This window comes from Chenopodium album, chromosome 20 (assembly GCF_948465745.1).
Source record: "Chenopodium album chromosome 20, dcCheAlbu1.1, whole genome shotgun sequence".
Taxonomy (NCBI): Eukaryota; Viridiplantae; Streptophyta; class Magnoliopsida; order Caryophyllales; family Amaranthaceae; genus Chenopodium; species Chenopodium album.
In genome coordinates, this window is record NC_137853.1 from 7,483,847 (window position 1) to 7,503,046 (window position 19,200).

The following is a 19,200-nucleotide window of genomic DNA, read 5'->3' on the forward strand; positions in this document are numbered from 1 at the left end:
TTTTTTTTCTTTCTGACAGGATAGTTTTGGCTTTAAAGTTTGAACCAATGGATGTTCAATTTTATTGGCAGCTCTTACAGTTCACATAGTAATACTCTCAATTTGTAATGGGCCAAGTCCTTCCACATATGCAATGTTGTTATCCACTTGGGCCATCGGCCCTTAACTCTTGCAAACTACTAAGAGTACTAACCCACAGGTCACGACCATGATATTGAGGTTACATGTTAGGCTTTTTAGCCGATACTTTATATATGCGGGTGTATATAAAGGAAAGTGCATTCAAAAGTTTTATACTATTAGTAGCAATTTTTTTTTTCTTTTCATGCTCGACCTAAATGAAGAAGTGACTCATGTACCTTAAATTCTTAAGTTCTTAATCTCCTAAGTTAAATTTGGGCTTTAAAAGGCCTATGGATCATCATAGGCCTTAAATGAACTTTGTTTTGCTCATCAACAAATGGTCCAATAAGGCACGAAAATACCATACACAAGGTGGTTCACATGAATATGCACTTTGTTCAAAATGATCATAATCCTTATGAGTTATGAGCTCTGCATAATAAAGTTATTTCAACTTTCACATATAGGTTGGAGCTTTGGGTAGTTTAACGTGTGGACGAACAATTTAAGTAAAATACTTTATTATTAAGAAAGTATTAAATTGTTTTGGTTAAGATTTACTTTGTATAACTTAATCAATCTGTTTATCTTTTCTTATGAGTTGGAAGCTTGCAACTCTTGCAAGTATAGAGCAAGTAAGAAAAATACTTCCTCCGGCTCTAATTGTTTGCCCCATATTTATTTATTTTTACTTTATTAAATTTTAGTTAAGTGAATTGATGAGAGAGAAAAGTAATGGGACATAAAGTGGGTTTTTGTAGGAGTAAAAGTGGTGGTCCCCATAGACATTTAAGATGTCGAACAATCTTGGGCATATCCATATATAAAAAATGAGGCAAACAAATATAAATAGAGGGAATAATACATAGTAATTTGAAAATTTTGAGATACAAGTAGCAGAGAGAAAACTAATGTAACAATTATGACAAAGAGCTCATTAAACGAAACTTTAAAAAAAAAAAAAAAGGTTTTTCTACATGGTACCCCCAAATTATTACGTTCTCTATGTTGTACCCTTCTAAATTTAGAAAGTTATGATTGAACAATATTTTTCATGTAGAAGTTTGGGCACCGTGTAAAAGTTTGAATTTTGGTGTTAAAATAAATAAAATAAAAAATAAATAAAAACACCAAAATTCTAAATGAAAAAAAAAAAAAAAAAAAAGAAGAATTCTGGATTTGTTATTGTATACTTCGTATATATTAATCGATCCTTATTAGCTTCAAATTTTTGAGCAAAAATCGTGTAGAAGTTTGAATTTAAAAGGGGCCCAACATAGAAAACGTAATAATTTGGGGGTATCACGTAGAAAAATCAAAAAAAAATAAAAAAACAATTATTTAAACAAAAGAAAAAGAAAGGGAAAAAAAACAAATCAAACACTCACAAATCACAATCTATTTAAGTACCATGTTGTCTTTTGCTCAATAAAATCCATGGCATTTAATTTCTCTCACTAAACAACTGCAAAAGCAGTGCCACCATCAACGGCGTTTAAGCAGCCGTTAATCAATCCCCTTGTAAGTCACCTCATCTTTCTTCTTTTCTTCCTCTTAATTGTTGCTAATTGATGATTTGACTATAATTTGTTCAGTTAAGAAATTTGCAATTTATTAGTTTTAATTTTAAAAAATAGTCAAGTGTAAATTACATTGTTGGAGAATGATATCTATATGAAAATGCTGTATATAGTGTATCAAGTGATTCATGTCATGTAGTATGATTTTGTATGATGATGATTTTTAGGTAAATGAGTACTTTGAAATAAGGCTTTAGTTTTATTGCTGATGTTGTTTGATGGTATGTTATATGTATGTGTTTGGTGGTTTTAGGGAGCCAATTCGTGATGATTATTATTAATATATGTAATTAAGAACCAATTAGACTTGATAATTGCAATTTCTGATTAATAGATTAAAACCCATGTCAAGCAATTCCTTTGAGTTGAATCATATGAGTTTATTTACACTAATGTATGTATGGCTCCATTTGAGGTTATTAATTCGCACCCTATTGAGATGATCTATTTACTATGGTGGTGATGTTTGTGGAGTTGTTTTGGATTATACCCAAAAGATGATTAAGACTAAGTACTATATTGAATTAGCTAACAAATAGGAGTCTTGAGGTAGATGTAGTTTAGGGAATTATTGGATAGGTTGGCTCGTATAGATCATCGTACATTAGCCATAGGAAGTGTTGGAGCAGATTGATGAACAGATGAAGTACCTGTCTTGTGAGAATTATATGTTGCCTATGCAAATTCCCGTAATCTGCATTTATCAGTGTGGGATATGGTATGGTTTTGATTCTGTTCCTGTCTCATAAAATTCATGTGTTTGTATTGGATATGCATACAGTGTACCGATACAATGGACACAGGAAAGGGCAATGGAATTGATCAATACGCTGCTGATCTTTCTTCCATCAGGGAAGCGCATGAGCGTATTAAGTCTGTCATACACAATACTCCTGTCTTTTCTTCTGATACATTGAATGTGATGGCTGGTAGGAGGCTGCTTTTTAAATGTGAATGCTTTCAGAAGGGGTGAGGAACTTTATTAATTCCTTTGAGTATATTATGGTTTGAAATTTCAGATTCTAACCTTGACAGTCTTCGGTTTTGAATGTAGAGATTTGAGTCTTACATTAAGCTGGCAGAATGATTCTAACGCTTCCATCTCTACTTGTTGGTATATTACTCTAGGGGGGCTTTTAAATTCAGAGGTGCTTCAAACGCTGTGCTATCACTTGATAAGGAACAGGCTGCTAAAGGAGTGGTAACTCATAGCAGGTAAGTCTTTTTCTTGAATTGATGCATTTGTGTTGGTATCTGACTTGCTGTGTTAATATCACCTGACACTAATTGTTAGTGGCAACCATGCTGCTGCATTGTCCTTGGCTGCACAAATGCGGGGAATCCCTGCATATATAGTTGTTCCTAGTAATGCTCCAAAATGTAAAGTAAAGAATGTAGTCCGTTATGGAGGTGAGGTAATCTGGTGTGAGCCTACTTTCGAATCAAGGCAAGTTACTGCTGACAAAGTACAGCAAGATACTGGTGCTGTTCTTATACATCCATATAATGACAGCCGCATCATAAGGTACAATCTTATTTAAAGTGTTTGGTTTTGGTAATTCATCCTTCCATATTTCTGTGATTGATTATTGGGGTTGCTTTATTGCTTAGCGACCTATGAATTCGCAATGGCAATTCTAACTAGGTTTGTTGCAGTGGGCAAGGGACGATATCACTTGAACTTTTGGAGCAATTCCCTGAAATAGACACCTTAATTGTTCCAATAAGTGGTGAGATCTTGGAACTTTGGAAGTTCACCTTTTTTTTTTTTTTTCTTCTTATGTTTATTTTCATGCTTCTGGTTGATTTCAAATTGGTTGTTTGTAGGTGGGGGTCTAATATCAGGCGTGGCACTTGCTGCCAAATCAATCAATCCATCCATTCGAATTCTGGCTGCAGAGCCTGTTGGAGCCAATGATGCAGCTCTTTCAAAAGAAAAAGGCAGAGTAGTTACATTGCCTCAGACCAATACAATTGCTGATGGACTTAGAGCTTTCCTTGGGGATCTAACCTGGTAAAGGCAGCTAAACAAGCTTATTTCATGCAAAATTTGAAATCTAGCACTTTTTAAATAAAATTAGTATTCTTCGTGTTAATGTTTGGAAGAATTGAATGTCTTTTTTACTTCAAGACTAGCACATGTTCATGCCATATAACTACAAATGTAGCCACTTGCAGTCTAACATCTTCTTTTTCTACACTTTTGACATGAAATTATAAATTCCATGTCTTAATCTACCTCTTAGGATCAATTGTGTATGCTAGATTCACTTATCGCTAAAAAAAAAATTCTTAAATATCTCATGGAAGCAACAGTTTCTCATTGAGTGCTTTTTAATGTCCTTGCTAAAAAAAAGTGAGAAAATAATAATGAGATCTTTGTTGTTACGGTAAATCATCAAATTGTTTATGTATGCAGGATCATTTTTCATTCCCTCCCTTCAACCCCATCCCTACATTATGTTTCTGCTTCTTTCCCTTTGTTGCACTCTTATGGGTTATCTTTGCTGGAAATAGGCCCATTGTTCGAGATTTGGTGGATGCAGTCATCACAGTAGATGATAAGGAAATCATAGAAGCTATGAAACTTTGCTATGAAATTCTCAAGGTAGCAGTAGAACCCAGCGGAGCCATAGGTCTTGCTGCTGTTCTGTCCGATAGCTTTCAGCAAAATCCTTTGTGGGCAGATTGCAAGCATGTAGCTATTATAGTTTCTGGAGGTAATGTTGATTTGGATGTGCTCTGGGAGGCGCTGAGCAAATGTTAGGTGATGGATGTAATCCTGGAGACATGTCTGCATTTTGTACATGTTCTAGTTAACCAATTGTTCGATCTTTCTGCAAGGATACTGCGTAGCAGCATAGGAAATATATAATTGACGTTTAATGTTTAGCATGAAGACTGAAATTAGTCATTTGAGCATTTGAGCACTCTCATATGGGAAAGTGTAACATGTTTGTGAAAAAAATCGAGATACATCCTTCCTAAAATGTTTTCTACTTCCGTAAATGCTCAGTATACCGGTGATCTTTCAATACAATTCATTACTAAAATAGGGTTGTATATTGGTAAAAACCATAAATTTAAAAAATAGTTGTCACAATAAAAGATGCTAAAAGTACGGATTAATATTACTTCATATCTGTGCATGTTCAGTGTAGTAGGCATGCCCATGAAAACTCTTCAGTTGAGGATTCATAGGCCCTCCATCGACTAATCGTGGTAAAACAACCTCGTGCATCAAATGTACTAATTCTTATAGTTAAGCCTTAAGCGTGAAGCCCTACTCGTGACAAATTTCTCTTAACTTTGCTCATTAATCCTCAGTTGTAAGATCACAGAGACACAGACTTTTGTTAATTCAATTACAGTACAATTTACCCAATTAACCGTGCTGACTGCTGAGGCTTTTTAACAGCTTATCCTTCAAAGTTTTGGTTAGTCGCATCAATTCTTTTATTTGTAAAGTAAGCCATAAACTTTACAGCAATAATTCCCAAATCAACTTTGAAAAATGCTTCCAGAGCCAGCAAGAGGAGCACAATAATCACTTAACAAAAAACAATCCACATCAGTCTAAACTCAATGCAAGAGATACAAAACCAACTCTTACGAGTTACGAACAAGGTGCAGCAGGCAGGTGAGAGCTCTGCACAAGATTCTCAAGAACATTGCTTCATGATACCACCCAATAACAAAATGTCATCGACCATGACACTATAAGTTCACCTAAATTAAACCAAATTCTGTAGCCACAATTCCCACAAAACAGTACACAGATTACATCTGATCTAAGACAAAAGGTAAAAGCTAATTATAATACTTTAAGGTTCTTGCAACGAATTGTATGTGTATCACAAGTAGACAAGCTGTCTCAAAACAGTAAGATAGCGCAAGCTCGAATCTTTGGCCTAGTCCTGGTATTCCTCCTCCTCTTCTTCGTATTCATCATCATCGGCAGTTGCATCCTGGTATTGCTGATACTCAGAGACTAAGTCGTTCATGTTACTCTCTGCTTCAGTAAACTCCATCTCATCCATCCCTTCACCAGTGTACCAATGCAAGAAGGCCTTCCTGCGGAACATAGCAGTGAACTGCTCACTCACACGACGGAACATCTCCTGAATGGAAGTTGAGTTCCCGATAAATGTTGAGGCCATCTTCAAGCCCGTGGGAGGGATGTCACAGACAGTGGACTTTACATTGTTTGGAATCCACTCCACAAAATAGGATGAATTCTTGTTCTGCACATGGATCATCTGCTCATCCACCTCCTTTGTGCTCATCTTTCCACGGAACATGGCTGAAGCAGTGAGATATCTGCCATGTCGAGGGTCAGCAGCACACATCATGTTTTTGGAATCCCACATTTGTTGCGTAAGTTCAGGGACAGTGAGAGCACGGTACTGCTGGGATCCACGAGATGTAAGGGGTGCAAACCCAACCATGAAGAAGTGTAGACGGGGAAAAGGAATGAGGTTGACAGCAAGCTTCCTAAGATCAGAGTTTAGCTGCCCAGGGAAGCGAAGGCAGCAAGTAACTCCACTCATTGTAGCAGAGATAAGATGGTTCAGGTCACCAACTGAATGATTAAGGCACTTTAAAAGTCAGTAGACCAAAAAAAGTAAGATGCTTACAAAACATTCTAACTTGTTTTAAAAAGGAAACAAAAAAGTCTGCAACAATCCTAGCATATGATTAGACATTCAGTTTTAAGATAAAGATACTATGGATAATCACTACCCTAATAACTTTAAAATGAAAAGTACAACATTGGTAAATGCTTCTCTCCTTCTCAGAGGATTAACAGCCTCCTCTGTTCATAAAGTGACGGCCTTAAACTAATGAGGATTATGCAAATTAGTTGCAACATGATAGCATTTCGCCCCTCACGTGTTTTACAATGCTTCTCACAAGTTTACAACTACCACGGAAAATAAAATATGAACAGTCAAAGCTCACAAGTGAGACAAAACAGAGAATCATATTATATAAGCTTAATTAAACTAATGTAACTTTCCCATTAAAAAAAATTACTACAAAGGCCTGTAAGTCACATGAATGTCCATATAGTCGGTATGCCTTAGAGTATCAATAAAATAATCAATGTTAAAGTCCTAATGTCATCAACATAAATAAAAGCAACAATACAAAATTTGCAGCCCCAGGGACCAAGCAGATAACTTGATGTGTAAACCAACTGATATGATGCTACCAGTCCTACCAACAAGCTATTGGAGTGCCCACCAAAGCCCATGTGATATAACAACTGTAAAACATACAAACATCGAGTGACAATGATGTTTGGATCCTATCCACAACCACCATATAGTTATAACTCATACTAAACGAAAACGATATTATCTTAATTTGTCCCATCTCTTTTCCAAGTGAAAAGGCTGAAAAACCCTCTTTCTTTAACCTTACTCCATTTATCGGATACACATTATGAGATTTATGACAACGATACACAAAACACATCATGTGCAATGGAGATCAACTATCTAAAGCTACAAATCCATCAACCTAATATTTTAAGACACAATAATACTTCAAGGTAGTTGCAAGCCATTAATTATTAGTGACAGCTTGACAGGATTTAGCATCCAAGTTAGTAAGTCCTGGGAAATAGAAGAAGATAGCTAACTAACTTCAGTCAATTACAAGTCACAAGAAGTCAAGAATTCAACAATTATTTAAAATATTACAAGCAACAGATTAGGAGAAAGGGCAATGTGGCTTACAGCTAGGAGTCGTTAGCTTCAAAGTGCGGAAGCAAATATCGTATAGGGCCTCATTATCAAGCACCATACACTCATCAGCATTCTCAACAAGCTGGTGAACCGATAGTGTGGCATTGTAGGGTTCAACCACAGTGTCGGACACCTTAGGAGATGGGAAGACCGAAAAGGTTAGCATCATTCGGTCCGGATACTCTTCTCTGATCTTCGATATCAAGAGGGTACCCATACCTGATCCAGTACCTCCTCCTAATGAATGACATACTTGAAACCCTGCATTTGACAAACAGAACAATAATCTAAATCAACACAAACCCAAATCATGTCTACTGCAGAATCTAAACAATACTTGCTAACATCAATAAATTCATTTGAATCATCAATTTCTCACTCTTGACTAAAACGTTAACCAAACTTGATAACCCATTAGCTATCTCAAACACACGGGTATGTGTCCAAGTATCCGACTCAACTATTGTAAAAATTTTCTCAAACTAAAATGTCATACACAACATCACACAATAATTCATTTGACTCAACAATATTCAACAGAACCAGAAACAAAATCACCAGATTAACACCAAAATTGTGTAAAAACAAAAATAAAAATAAAAAACTCATTTTTTTTCTGGGTTATTTTTTTTCGATCACCACAAATAAAAAATAGTCATGACTTGATCAAACATTTTCACAATTTCCCCTACTTCAATTATTTACTAAGGAATAGTAAATTTTTCAGAAATCCCATTATATTAATCACAATTAATAACAATTCTACATAATCCAATTAAATAAAAGGATTAAACCATATTAAACAAACCCTAAAAAACCCACAAAAAAAACAAGTACCTTGAAGACAATCAGAATTCTCAGCTTCCTTACGAACAACATCAAGAACAGAGTCAACAAGTTCAGCACCTTCAGTATAATGACCTTTAGCCCAATTATTCCCAGCCCCAGATTGTCCAAACACAAAATTATCCGGTCGGAAAATCTGACCGTACGGTCCAGACCGTACACTATCCATAGTACCCGGTTCAAGATCCACCAAAACAGCCCGAGGAACAAACCGACCACAACTAGCTTCGTTGTAGTAAACATTAATTCGTTCGAACTGGATGTCCGACTCACCGTGGAACCGTCCTGTCGGATCGATACCATGTTCGGCGCAAACAACTTCCCAGAATTTGGCTCCGATTTGGTTCCCGCATTGACCCGCTTGAATGTGGAGGATTTCTCTCATTTTCGATTTTTCCGGCGGTTTTTGGTGGGAAAAAAGCGACGGAAATGGGGGAGAAAGTGTTAAGAGGGGTTTTGAATTTTTGGGGAAAATGAAGGGGTTTTATAGAAAGAGGGAATTTTTATTTTGAGTTTTTTTAAATTGTTTTGGATTTTTTTGGGGTGGGTTTGAGTGTGGTAGGGTGTATGATTTGTATGGTGAGTTTGTTATGTATGACGGGATAGAAGGTGGTTGCGTTACTACAAAGATAGATGGTCACGTGATAGTGGAGAGTGCGATCACATGAAGATGCATACTTCACTCAGGGCCGGCCCGGAGGGATAGGCCTCGAATGCGACCGCCTAGGGCCCACGCCAGAAAGGGGCCCAAAAATACAAAAAAAAAAAAAAAATTAATTTGCATAGCTGTAGAATTGAAACTATCTAAACTGTAGTTTTTACTCGTTAAAAAATAAACTACTTTTAAAAAAGATAATAAATGCATTTAGTTAGCAATTAACATTAAATTACTTAAATGTCAATTAGGTGGAGATAATTATGCAATATAACCTCTTCTTCTAATCTTCCGATTTTATGAGTATCTGTTTCAAAATATTAATCTTTTCAATTACACCGTTTCATATTTATTCAATTACCGAAATATTATGCAAAGTTATTACTCCAGTATTGTGTATGGAGATTTATTATTCAAATAATTTAAGTTATTTTCATTGTCTTATATTTAAAGTTATTGCGTGTAAAAAAATTTGTTCACGTAAGGGGCCCTTTTCTTACATTATGCCTAGGGCCCATAAATTTCAATAAATAGTGAAGTTTTCACCATTTATTTTTATGAAACATACTTCACTACAGAGTATTTATTTGTATGTATTGGAAGAATTGATTTAATAATCTCATTTTTAAGTGATTTTCTTTAAATATTGGGAAATTCTCTATGATATGTTTTTTTTTGCTTTGGTGAACAGCAAAAAAAATTAATTATTTTTAACTAGTTAGTTATTTAGTGATAACTGTCATTGAAATGTGATTAGAGTGTGTTATAAATTTATCACCGTGCTTTTCTATAAACTTTAACTTTGTATTTTATAAATGCATGATAAAATTGTCTTTGGGTTCTCATCTAATTAAGCCGTGATTTTGGGTGGTCAAGGCAAAAATAGAGTTAGGTCATTCATGATATAAAGCTAGGTCAATGTTAATATTAGTTGTTTATCATCAAATGAACAAAGAATAGTGACGGTTTGCAAAGTTTTAAAACTTAACTTTGATCATGCTTTTGATCATAGCTTATGTTCTAAAAATCGGATTGAAGATATTCAAGTTGTGTTAGAAACTAGAATTGACGAGCTTTCCAACGATAGTCACACACCCCTATACAATCTCTACAACAAGAGTTATATCCCCTGAAAGACGGCCCAGCAAACCATCGGACGACTAGCGCCTGCTGCTCAAACGAACAGTCCATCGAGGAGCTACTGGTCTAGCCGCTGACCTGGCAGCCAGCAGGCGCTGATTTGGGCGTCCACAGCAGCTCTCGTGATGGGCTTGATCTTCACGCCTATGCAAGCTTCGTTGACTACGATTTGTAATGTCGTCTTAGTCAACCAATCAATCATAATATAACTTATGTAATTGCTATTTTTCTGATTTTATTTTATTTATTTATCTTTATATTAGGATAATATAATATACAAGATATAAGTATTATTTCGGCGGTTTATGTCGTTTTTGTCTTTTACTAAATACATTCATTTTAGTTTTCTCTCGACCCCTGGTTTCTCATGGATAACTCCATGGATTTGTCCTTGAGTTTGTTACTTTAATTTATTGAGGTAATATAATTTTATTTCTTTATTTTAATTATGCTTTCTTTATTAGATTTACTTTTCATTATTTATTTCATGTTTGAGTAATAAAATTTTTAGGGTTTGAGAATCCATATTTGTATTATATATAATTGATACGTAATATTTATTATGGTTTTAATATTTCTTATTGATGATAATGTTCGTTCTATTGTTAATCATGTTGCATGATCAATTGCTTTGCATCAAAAGATCATACTAAAGCTTCCTACAATTAGCAATTCTATTTATATTAACACCTATATAGCATATTTATTGATTAATTGAATTCTTAATGGTATATTAATTAATTTGGAACTATAAATCTTGGTAAACTATAACTCTAGACCTTATGCAGACTCAAAACCATACGCAGCGGACAGCCTAGATGCATAACGAGTCCGCTAGCTCATTTCCCTCTTTAGGGATGTGCTCGATTGTCCAATCATCGAGTTTGAGTAACTCGCAAGAAACTAATAATTATCTAATCTAATTTTAAAATTGTTTATATTAATTTAATTATTAATTTACTTACTAATAGAGACGTTCATATCTATCGCCAATCTGAATGTAAGAATGTCATGAAACCACATTGACGACATCCAAAGAGTTGCAAACGAATGCAACTCTAGATATGCCTTCACCTAAGACATATCTAACGCCATCTACGAGAACCGCACACTCAGCCTACGGAATCATCAGATACATGAGTCCACATATAAGTAATGTGTCATCTTGAATCAATCACCTCAAACCCTCCACCATCAAAATGCCAAGAGTGGTTAGGAGAAGCATCTACGTAGATCTTCACCCAACCATCCCTACCTCTACGAGGAATAATCAGCTGGACGGGATGAATTAACTCCATACGTCGGAGCTAAGATATGACATATTTAGTCCACATTAGATAGACCACAAGCATGTCATCCTAAACTACTACCCGACTACCAACGATCTCCTCCCATAACCTAAGTCATGACTAGATGGACAAATCAAGAACAACTCCACAAAGTTTCTAATACTAATATGAGACATCCTGTCACAATCATCCACTCCCCCAATCACCCTAATCCTCCTGTAACACTCTCTCATTATGTTATTAGATTGTCAAGTGATTATTAATCTGACAAGTATGATAGTCAAATAATTATAAATCCAGATTAAAAAATTCAAATAACATACATATTTTAGATAAAGAGTTTTATTTTAAAATTCAATAAACAACCCGAGCATCACACAAAACTAGTAATTTTATTTAAAAAATAAAAAGTTAACCTAAATTTCTAAAAATCATATAATATTTAACAGATAATTTGTTGGGATACATAGTTTTACAATAGCACAATTCATTGTTTTTGATATTATAGTAGAAATAAAATAAGTTAATATATAAGATATGAAACTTAGACAATTTATATTAAAATTATTTATAAATTAACAAATTACGTTAAACTAAAACATTATATATACGACTTTTTATACATCTCTTTAATAACATCTCCATGTTCTCATGCACTATAGCTTTGATGTATTTTTAAAACAAAAATACTTAATTTTATAGGTATTGTTAGTTCGTCAATTATCCTTCTTTACCACAGAATTACATTCCATTTTTCAATTTCACACTTTTTCCAGATGAAAGTGTATAACATAGTTACTTTCCTCCCTCACCACTGAATTACAAACAATTTTAGAAATTTTTTATCACCTAACCCACAAAATTAACATAACATTGAGTCTATATATATAATTATCATACATCAAAATGTAAATTCACAAATTCTCTTTCTTACACACTCTCCCTCCATGGTTCTTTGTCATAACTGCAGCCGAGAGTTTGACTACGACAAAAGTCTTAAAGATCATAGCCATATTGTTCATCGTGATTGTGTGTGGTTACGTATACAAATATTGTAATTCAAAATTCAAAGATGGTGTTCAGCTGCAAGAACACATTGATGGGCTCATCGACCCAACAATCAACACAACGACAAAATATAAGTTTTATTTCAATTAATTACTTTTTCTGAACTTTTGATGGAAATCATTTCATTTGGATTATACAATAAAAGAATTATTTTGTTTGATTAGTGAACACATTGTGTTGTTTGCAGTAAATTACATCTTCATGAGCATGGAATCTCCAAGAAACTATGCCTACTGTTGCCAGGCCTACCACTTATGAAATTTTGCAAACCACCTTTTATAACCAATTTTACGCAAAAAAAACCCCTTAATAATTTTTTTTTTCAAAGACACACCTTAATCAAAATTTAATTTGCAACTCCACATCTTTGGCCGGAAAAGAGGGTTCGATCCTGTATTCCGGCGTTGACTCCACTGTGTGCAAGTCACGTGCAAAAGAAGGCAAAGCAAATGTGATACCATGCATAGTTATAAAATAATTTTATAAATAACTATTTGGAATTGAAAACAAGTGGTGATAGTTATAATTCTATGCATAATATAAGAGCCCTTTACGTCAAGCTTACAATTGATTTATATTAGGCTACTACTCTAAGAGTCTGTTCTGATTTAGGCATTGTTTAGTTCACCTTATTTTCGTTTCAGAAAAAATAAGTTCAGATCAGATTAGAATAAATAAGTTCTGATTAGATCATCGTTTTATGTGTAGTTTTTTATCGCTAAACTAGTAAGTAGCCCGGGCGTTGCCCTGGGTTGCTACTGTTGTTGACGTGCAATCAATTTTAAAAGGTTTTTTTAAAATTGTAATTATCATTGTCAAACTAAAATTGAGTTTTTTTTAGTATATTTTATTTTTAATTAAATCTTATGGTTTGCATTTATATATATATTTTTTTACGTGTTGATACTAAGGTTAAAGTTTGGTCAAATTTGACATTCAGATCAGATCGAATCAGACCAAACCAAACCAAATTAGATAAGTTCAGATAAGCAAAAATAAAGTGAACCAAACAAGCCCTTATTGAACTGAGCTGAATTGTATTGAGCTGAACTGAATTATTTATAAGAGAAGGAAATTAGGAGAAACTAAAATTAAGCTGAAAATCTTTAAAAAAAAAAAAAAAAATTAAGCTGAAAAGAACTGATCATAAGTTGATTTATGTCAAACTTACAATTAATATCAGGCTACTGTATGATGACATGTCATCTGATTTATATAGCATGAACACAGATTTGCAATACTAAGAGCAACTAAACCGCGCAATAGCAATAGCAGAGGTTGTGGTTATATCGATACACATGCATAAATGCATAATGCTACATTCTTTTTTGGTGAAAGCATAATGCTACACTCTAAGAAATATCAGTATTAAGCACAAAATAGCATAGTCCTAGTAGTATATTTTAGTAGAATCATTAAAAGGTAGAAAATCCCATAATGCCATTCAGAAAATGAAATTGCATTGTCGATCTCAACTTTCACCCGAACAATTAACACACAGGGGGTGTTTGGTAAGTGGGATTAAGAAGGTGGGAATGAAAATATATGTACCAACATGACTAATTCCCATGCTTGTTTTAAGGGAATGGGAAATAAAATCCCAATGAATTCCCACATTCTTGTTACTTGGGGGGCTGGTGATAGGGGAAGGGAATTGAGAAGGGTATGAAAAGACCAAATTGCCATTAATAAGAAGGATGAAAAGGAAGGGGAAATATGAGTAAGGGTATTGATGTAATTTCTTAGTAAGTATCAACATATCCCTAGCAACTACCAAACTACTACGTATTAACTTTTATTCTCTTTCATGAATTCCCAACAACAAATTCCCACCCATAATTCCCCAAATTCCCATTCCCACATGCCAAAACGCCCCAACAAGGTCTTCTCTAAAAAAAAAATAGTCTCAGGTAGCCCACATTTAGAAATATGTAATTAAATTAAAAGAAGATTAATGTGTGTGATTTGGCATTAGTGAGTGGTCAATATTGGTGTTGACTGCTGACTTAATTGACTTAGCCTGTGACTCGTGTGAGTCAGCTCTACATGCAAAGCTAGGGTATACCGCGCTCTAATCCAAATACTTGCTAGTTTTTTTTTTTTTTTTTTTTTTTTTTTGAAAGAACGATAAGCATTTCATTAAATAGAAGAAAGACGATCCATGAGTACATACGGAGTTACATCTTGGGGACAATGATTTTCCCAAATTTATTCTACTCCGAAGAGAATAAGCTTAGCTAGAGAGTGAGCGACACTATTGCCATCACATTTAACATGGGACCAAACGACAGACCGGATGAAAGTAAAAAAACATAGAATGTCTCCTAAAACCGTATCCAACTCCATAGAGCTAATGGCACTCTTTAACAAACGATCGATGACCAGTGATAGGCGGTCGTACACCTAGCAAAAATAATACCTAACTAAACCTCCTAATTATGTAGTAGGGTAAGTCAGAGTCGATCCCACAGAGAAGGTCGTATCAATATTGGTTACTATGAATTAAAACTAGTTGAGTCAATCAAAATAGGGTTGAAAATATTATACTACTAAAGCAAGAAAATCAAATAATAAAAACATCTAGAATTAAGTATCACCATTAGCATAATCAATACAAGACAAATTCTTACCCCAATCAATTAATTATACGTTCACAAGGAAAGGTACGCCCTATAAAATACCAAAGATCTCTCCCGAGTTGTCAATGGCTTCCCTAATTAACAATCAAAACTAATTCCGTGGAATCATGTAAATTAAAGACATTAAGTTCGGCACCCTAACTTCCTAATAATCCATTCTACCTACTTCCGTGGAGAATTTCATACCCTTAATTGATTTATTCAAATCCGTCAAAACCCAACTCCCGTTGCAATCAAGACAATGGAATAATAACAATACCAATTATCCCTAATCTAGTATTGTCATAAGCACAATCAATTAAGCATGAACAATATAAACAATTAATTGAGAATTTAAAAGAACAAATCAAGTATCAATCATGGCTAGGGTTCAACCTAAACCTAGAAAATAAGACTAGAAATACATAATAAAAGAAAAGTGAAAATAAGCAAAGAAGAAAATCATTAAAGAACAACTAACTAGTTGCTGCTCCTAGTTTTGCATCATGCGGCTACTCCCTTATTATCCCTAATAACAAGCTATATATAAGCAATGAGCCAAAGATAATATTAGAGTAGTTGAATACAATTAAAACTCCCGAGAAATCAAGCCCATACAAGCCCAATTTCGTGTACAAAGTACCAATCACGAGCAGGCCACAACCTGGTTATAATTATCATAGTAGTACAGTAAATATTGCTTATTAAAATCTATAATTATCAATTTAACAATTGAATATTTATAATTTATTCATTGAGACAATTCCAATATATAATAAGTACCCACGATGGTAACAATTGAATCACAAACATTATTAACAAGTAATGAAATAATGGCTCAATCGTGGATACATAGGGATATAAATATAACTAATAATTATAAACTCACTTATTGCAGCCAAATTTCAGATAATGTTGACCAACGAAATTCAGACTAGCACAGATATGAAGAGCAAACATCACAGACTCACAATATAACATCAGTCACAGTAAGACAATTATGTAAGACACTGATCAGATATCTCTGTTGAATAAGAGAAATTAAATTTGTAAAAGTAGAAGAAAATCATACAAAAGTCAAATGCATAAAAGAAATAGTACAAACTCAATAAACTGAGATGTAATTAAATTCCGTACAAGAATCAAATAGTTTATTTTGCTATGCTTATAATTTATCCTTGATCAACTACCAACAATTCAACATAATAAGGCTAAAATTGAAACATAGTATCTAATTAGAATGAGGGCGTTCCACCCAAATAGGTGGAGTGATAAAATCAAATGGACCTTGGTAAAATTGATCAATGAATTCCCGTTTATTTAAGCTGTATATCCCCATATCACTTCCCCCTTGAGCTGAAGTGCTGGTATGGAAAGAATCTATGTTGTCATCGGTAAAATAGATACAATTAGCCTTACAACCACATTCATCCAAAGATGCCTCTACAGAGAAGGTAGACGAGTATATGCCTAAGAAGACGGCTCGATTGCCCACACCCTCAACATCTTTAGCTTTCCCGTTGGTAACATCCAACTCATATATCTCAAATTTAGTAGTCCAATATTCCCGATCATCATCTACTTCCGGATAGTCCGGTGCACCATCATCTCCAGCTAAATGCACATACCTATGTATCACCAATAATGTGCTTTCCACTTCCACTAGGTATAACTTTCCTAATGATTGTTCCGATAAAACACCTTGATCAATTAAGTCTACAGCGATTCGTGGTTGTCGCTTTGTTACCTCAGCTCCGAAGGCTGTAATTTTACCTAAATGATCGATGGCATAGAATTCCCCTTTGAAAAAACACACATCAAAAATCCAATCATTCTTATTATTCTCCGTTGGAATAACAGTCCAATTGTGTTCCCCAGGTTTCCAAACAGCCAAACGTTGCGTTATGTCGAATATCATTGCAACCGCAATATCTTCGTCACGACAAGATGGCCACCCTGATAGAATAAATTTGAAAAAGTGTATCGTATAACTTCTGTCGTCCCATGGGTCGTCGTCCCATTTAAGCAATTCAAGTGGAAGACTTGGTAGCTTTATGACTTTGCCAGAGACGGGATCAAAAAGGGTGATGTTACGGTTTCTCCTACTCACAGAAATAAGCCACCCCTTGGAAGAGAATATCATCCGATGGTCATCATCGTCGCCATCTTCTAGTTGGGGAAGATCGAATTTTCGAAACATGCGTTTGGAGAGGCTGTAAAGTCTACGGTAAGAAGAGGTAGGAGGGTCAACTAGCATTAACCAAGGGTGTTGTGTGTTTTTAGACGGGCAGAAGTTGACACCCTTGGTTGCATCTCTCCACTTAGAGGAAACCTCCGAAAGACTTTCGAAATCTTCCAAAGATTCAACATGTTCTGTAGCAATCTTTCTAACAATGTCTTGAGGGATTTCACTCCAATTTGCCATGCCGAATAATTGAAGTTAAAATCCAACTTGAGCAGACCTGATTAAAATACACAAACAATAACAATAACAACAGTTAAATCTTAGTACTCACTTGTGTTTATAAAAGGATTGCCAAGAATTCCCCTAATATCTTGTACTACGTATAGAGTACATGAAAACAAAACTTTACGAAACAATTTTAAACAAGAATTTAATCAAAAGTCCATGACAAATTTTGACTATATAATGTAATTTCAGATTTTTTATTTTATTTTACTTTATTTTTTATTTTATTTTTTATGCAAACATAATTTCAGATAATGTTTTTAATGCAAACGTAATTCCCCATATTGATTACACAAATGTAACTCGTGCATAATAAATTTCGTAAAATAAAATCACGCTATGTAACTCCAACCAAAGACTAATATCTATATCAATTAGTCTAATTCTGAATGCAAATAAATAAACAAAATAAAAATTAAACTTGAATCCCAACCAATTAAACTTTTATAAACATCAGTTCATCTAATTCTGAATGAAAAAAAAAAAAAAAAAACGCTCGAAAAGTTGAAATCCAACCAATTAAGGCAATATCAATATAAATTCGTTTAACTATAAATACAAGACAATAAAATAAAGTACTTCGTATGTTATAACTAACTAAAGAAAATAAAGAAATTAATTTTTTTTTTTAAAAAAAAAATTAATTGAAAGAGAGAGAACAAACTAATTACAAACCTTAGGAATAGAATTTTATTTTTTTTAATAATTTGATTTAATTTAATTTTTGTTATTAATGAGATGAGGAGAAGAGTATACTATAATAAGATGAGGAAAAGGAGGATGAGGTTCCGTATATATATAAACTTACTCGTATAAATATACACTTGGTATACTTTGCATAGGAGTAGAGTCAGCAGACTTTCCTATTTCTACTCTGTATTAATCATTCACAGCGTCTTTTATTGATTTGGTTAGACTTTAATTAACCTCTAATTCTTTCTAATTACTCCGTATTTTTATAAGCACCCTTGGCAGCAGCCCCCAATCGCCATAATCGTCTAATTCTGAATGTAAATTAACAAATAATTGTTCCAATAAAACAACTTTCTACAGGATCGGAGTGATGAATAGTGCAAAAAGTCCATTGTTGCAATATTAATAGAACGGAGGAAGTATTTTTTTTTTTTGAAAGAATGTCAATACATCTAATTAAGTATACAAATTATAAGAAAAAAAAAATCCATCAAACTTCAAATCCAACAAAATAAACTTATATCACTATCAATTTGCCTAATTCTAAATAAAATAAATCAATAAACCTTCAAATCCAATCGATCAAATTAATATCAATACCAGGTTCTTCTAATTCTGGATGCAAAAAAATTTAATAAATCAATTCTTCAAATTATGTATACAAAGAAAAACAAATTAAAACTTTAAATCCAACCAAATAAACTTATATCAATATCGATTGGTTTGAAAAAAAAAAAAACAAACTTTAAATCCAACCAATTAAACTAATATTTGTTTCAAAAAAAAAAAAAAAAAAAAAAAAAAAAAAAAAAAAAAACTAATATCAATATCAGTTCGTCTAATTTTGAAAAAAAAAAAAAAAACTTGAAATCCAACCAATTAAAGCAATATCAATATGAATTAGTCTAATTATTAATACAGAAAAAAAAAATAATAATGTTGTAACCAATAAAACAAAATCAAGA

At 33.7% G+C, this 19,200-nt stretch overlaps 3 protein-coding genes across 3 annotated transcripts; 1 reads left to right on the forward strand and 2 right to left on the reverse strand.

The window, feature by feature from the left end:
- The first annotated feature begins 1,500 nt into the window (after positions 1-1,500).
- On the forward strand, positions 1,501-4,688 carry LOC145598929 (serine racemase-like). Its single transcript, XM_081655332.1, has 7 exons — positions 1,501-1,644; positions 2,485-2,672; positions 2,832-2,918; positions 2,998-3,228; positions 3,360-3,433; positions 3,531-3,717; positions 4,221-4,688. Exons 2-7 carry the CDS (start codon positions 2,497-2,499, stop codon positions 4,468-4,470), a joined length of 1,005 nt encoding a protein of 334 aa, XP_081511458.1. The 5' UTR covers positions 1,501-1,644; positions 2,485-2,496; the 3' UTR covers positions 4,471-4,688.
- A 710-nt stretch (positions 4,689-5,398) lies between these two features.
- LOC145596581 (tubulin beta-8 chain-like) lies at positions 5,399-8,772 on the reverse strand. Its single transcript, XM_081652768.1, has 3 exons — positions 8,294-8,772; positions 7,448-7,717; positions 5,399-6,285 (listed from the first exon to the last, which is right to left on the reverse strand). The coding sequence occupies exons 1-3, from the start codon at positions 8,685-8,687 to the stop codon at positions 5,615-5,617; spliced, it is 1,335 nt and encodes a 444-aa protein (XP_081508894.1). The 5' UTR covers positions 8,688-8,772; the 3' UTR covers positions 5,399-5,614.
- Positions 8,773-16,303: 7,531 nt separating this feature from the next.
- LOC145596726 (F-box protein At2g26160-like) lies at positions 16,304-17,497 on the reverse strand. The gene has a single exon (XM_081652934.1). The coding sequence runs from the start codon at positions 17,495-17,497 to the stop codon at positions 16,304-16,306; it is 1,194 nt and encodes a 397-aa protein (XP_081509060.1).
- Positions 17,498-19,200: the final 1,703 nt, after the last annotated feature.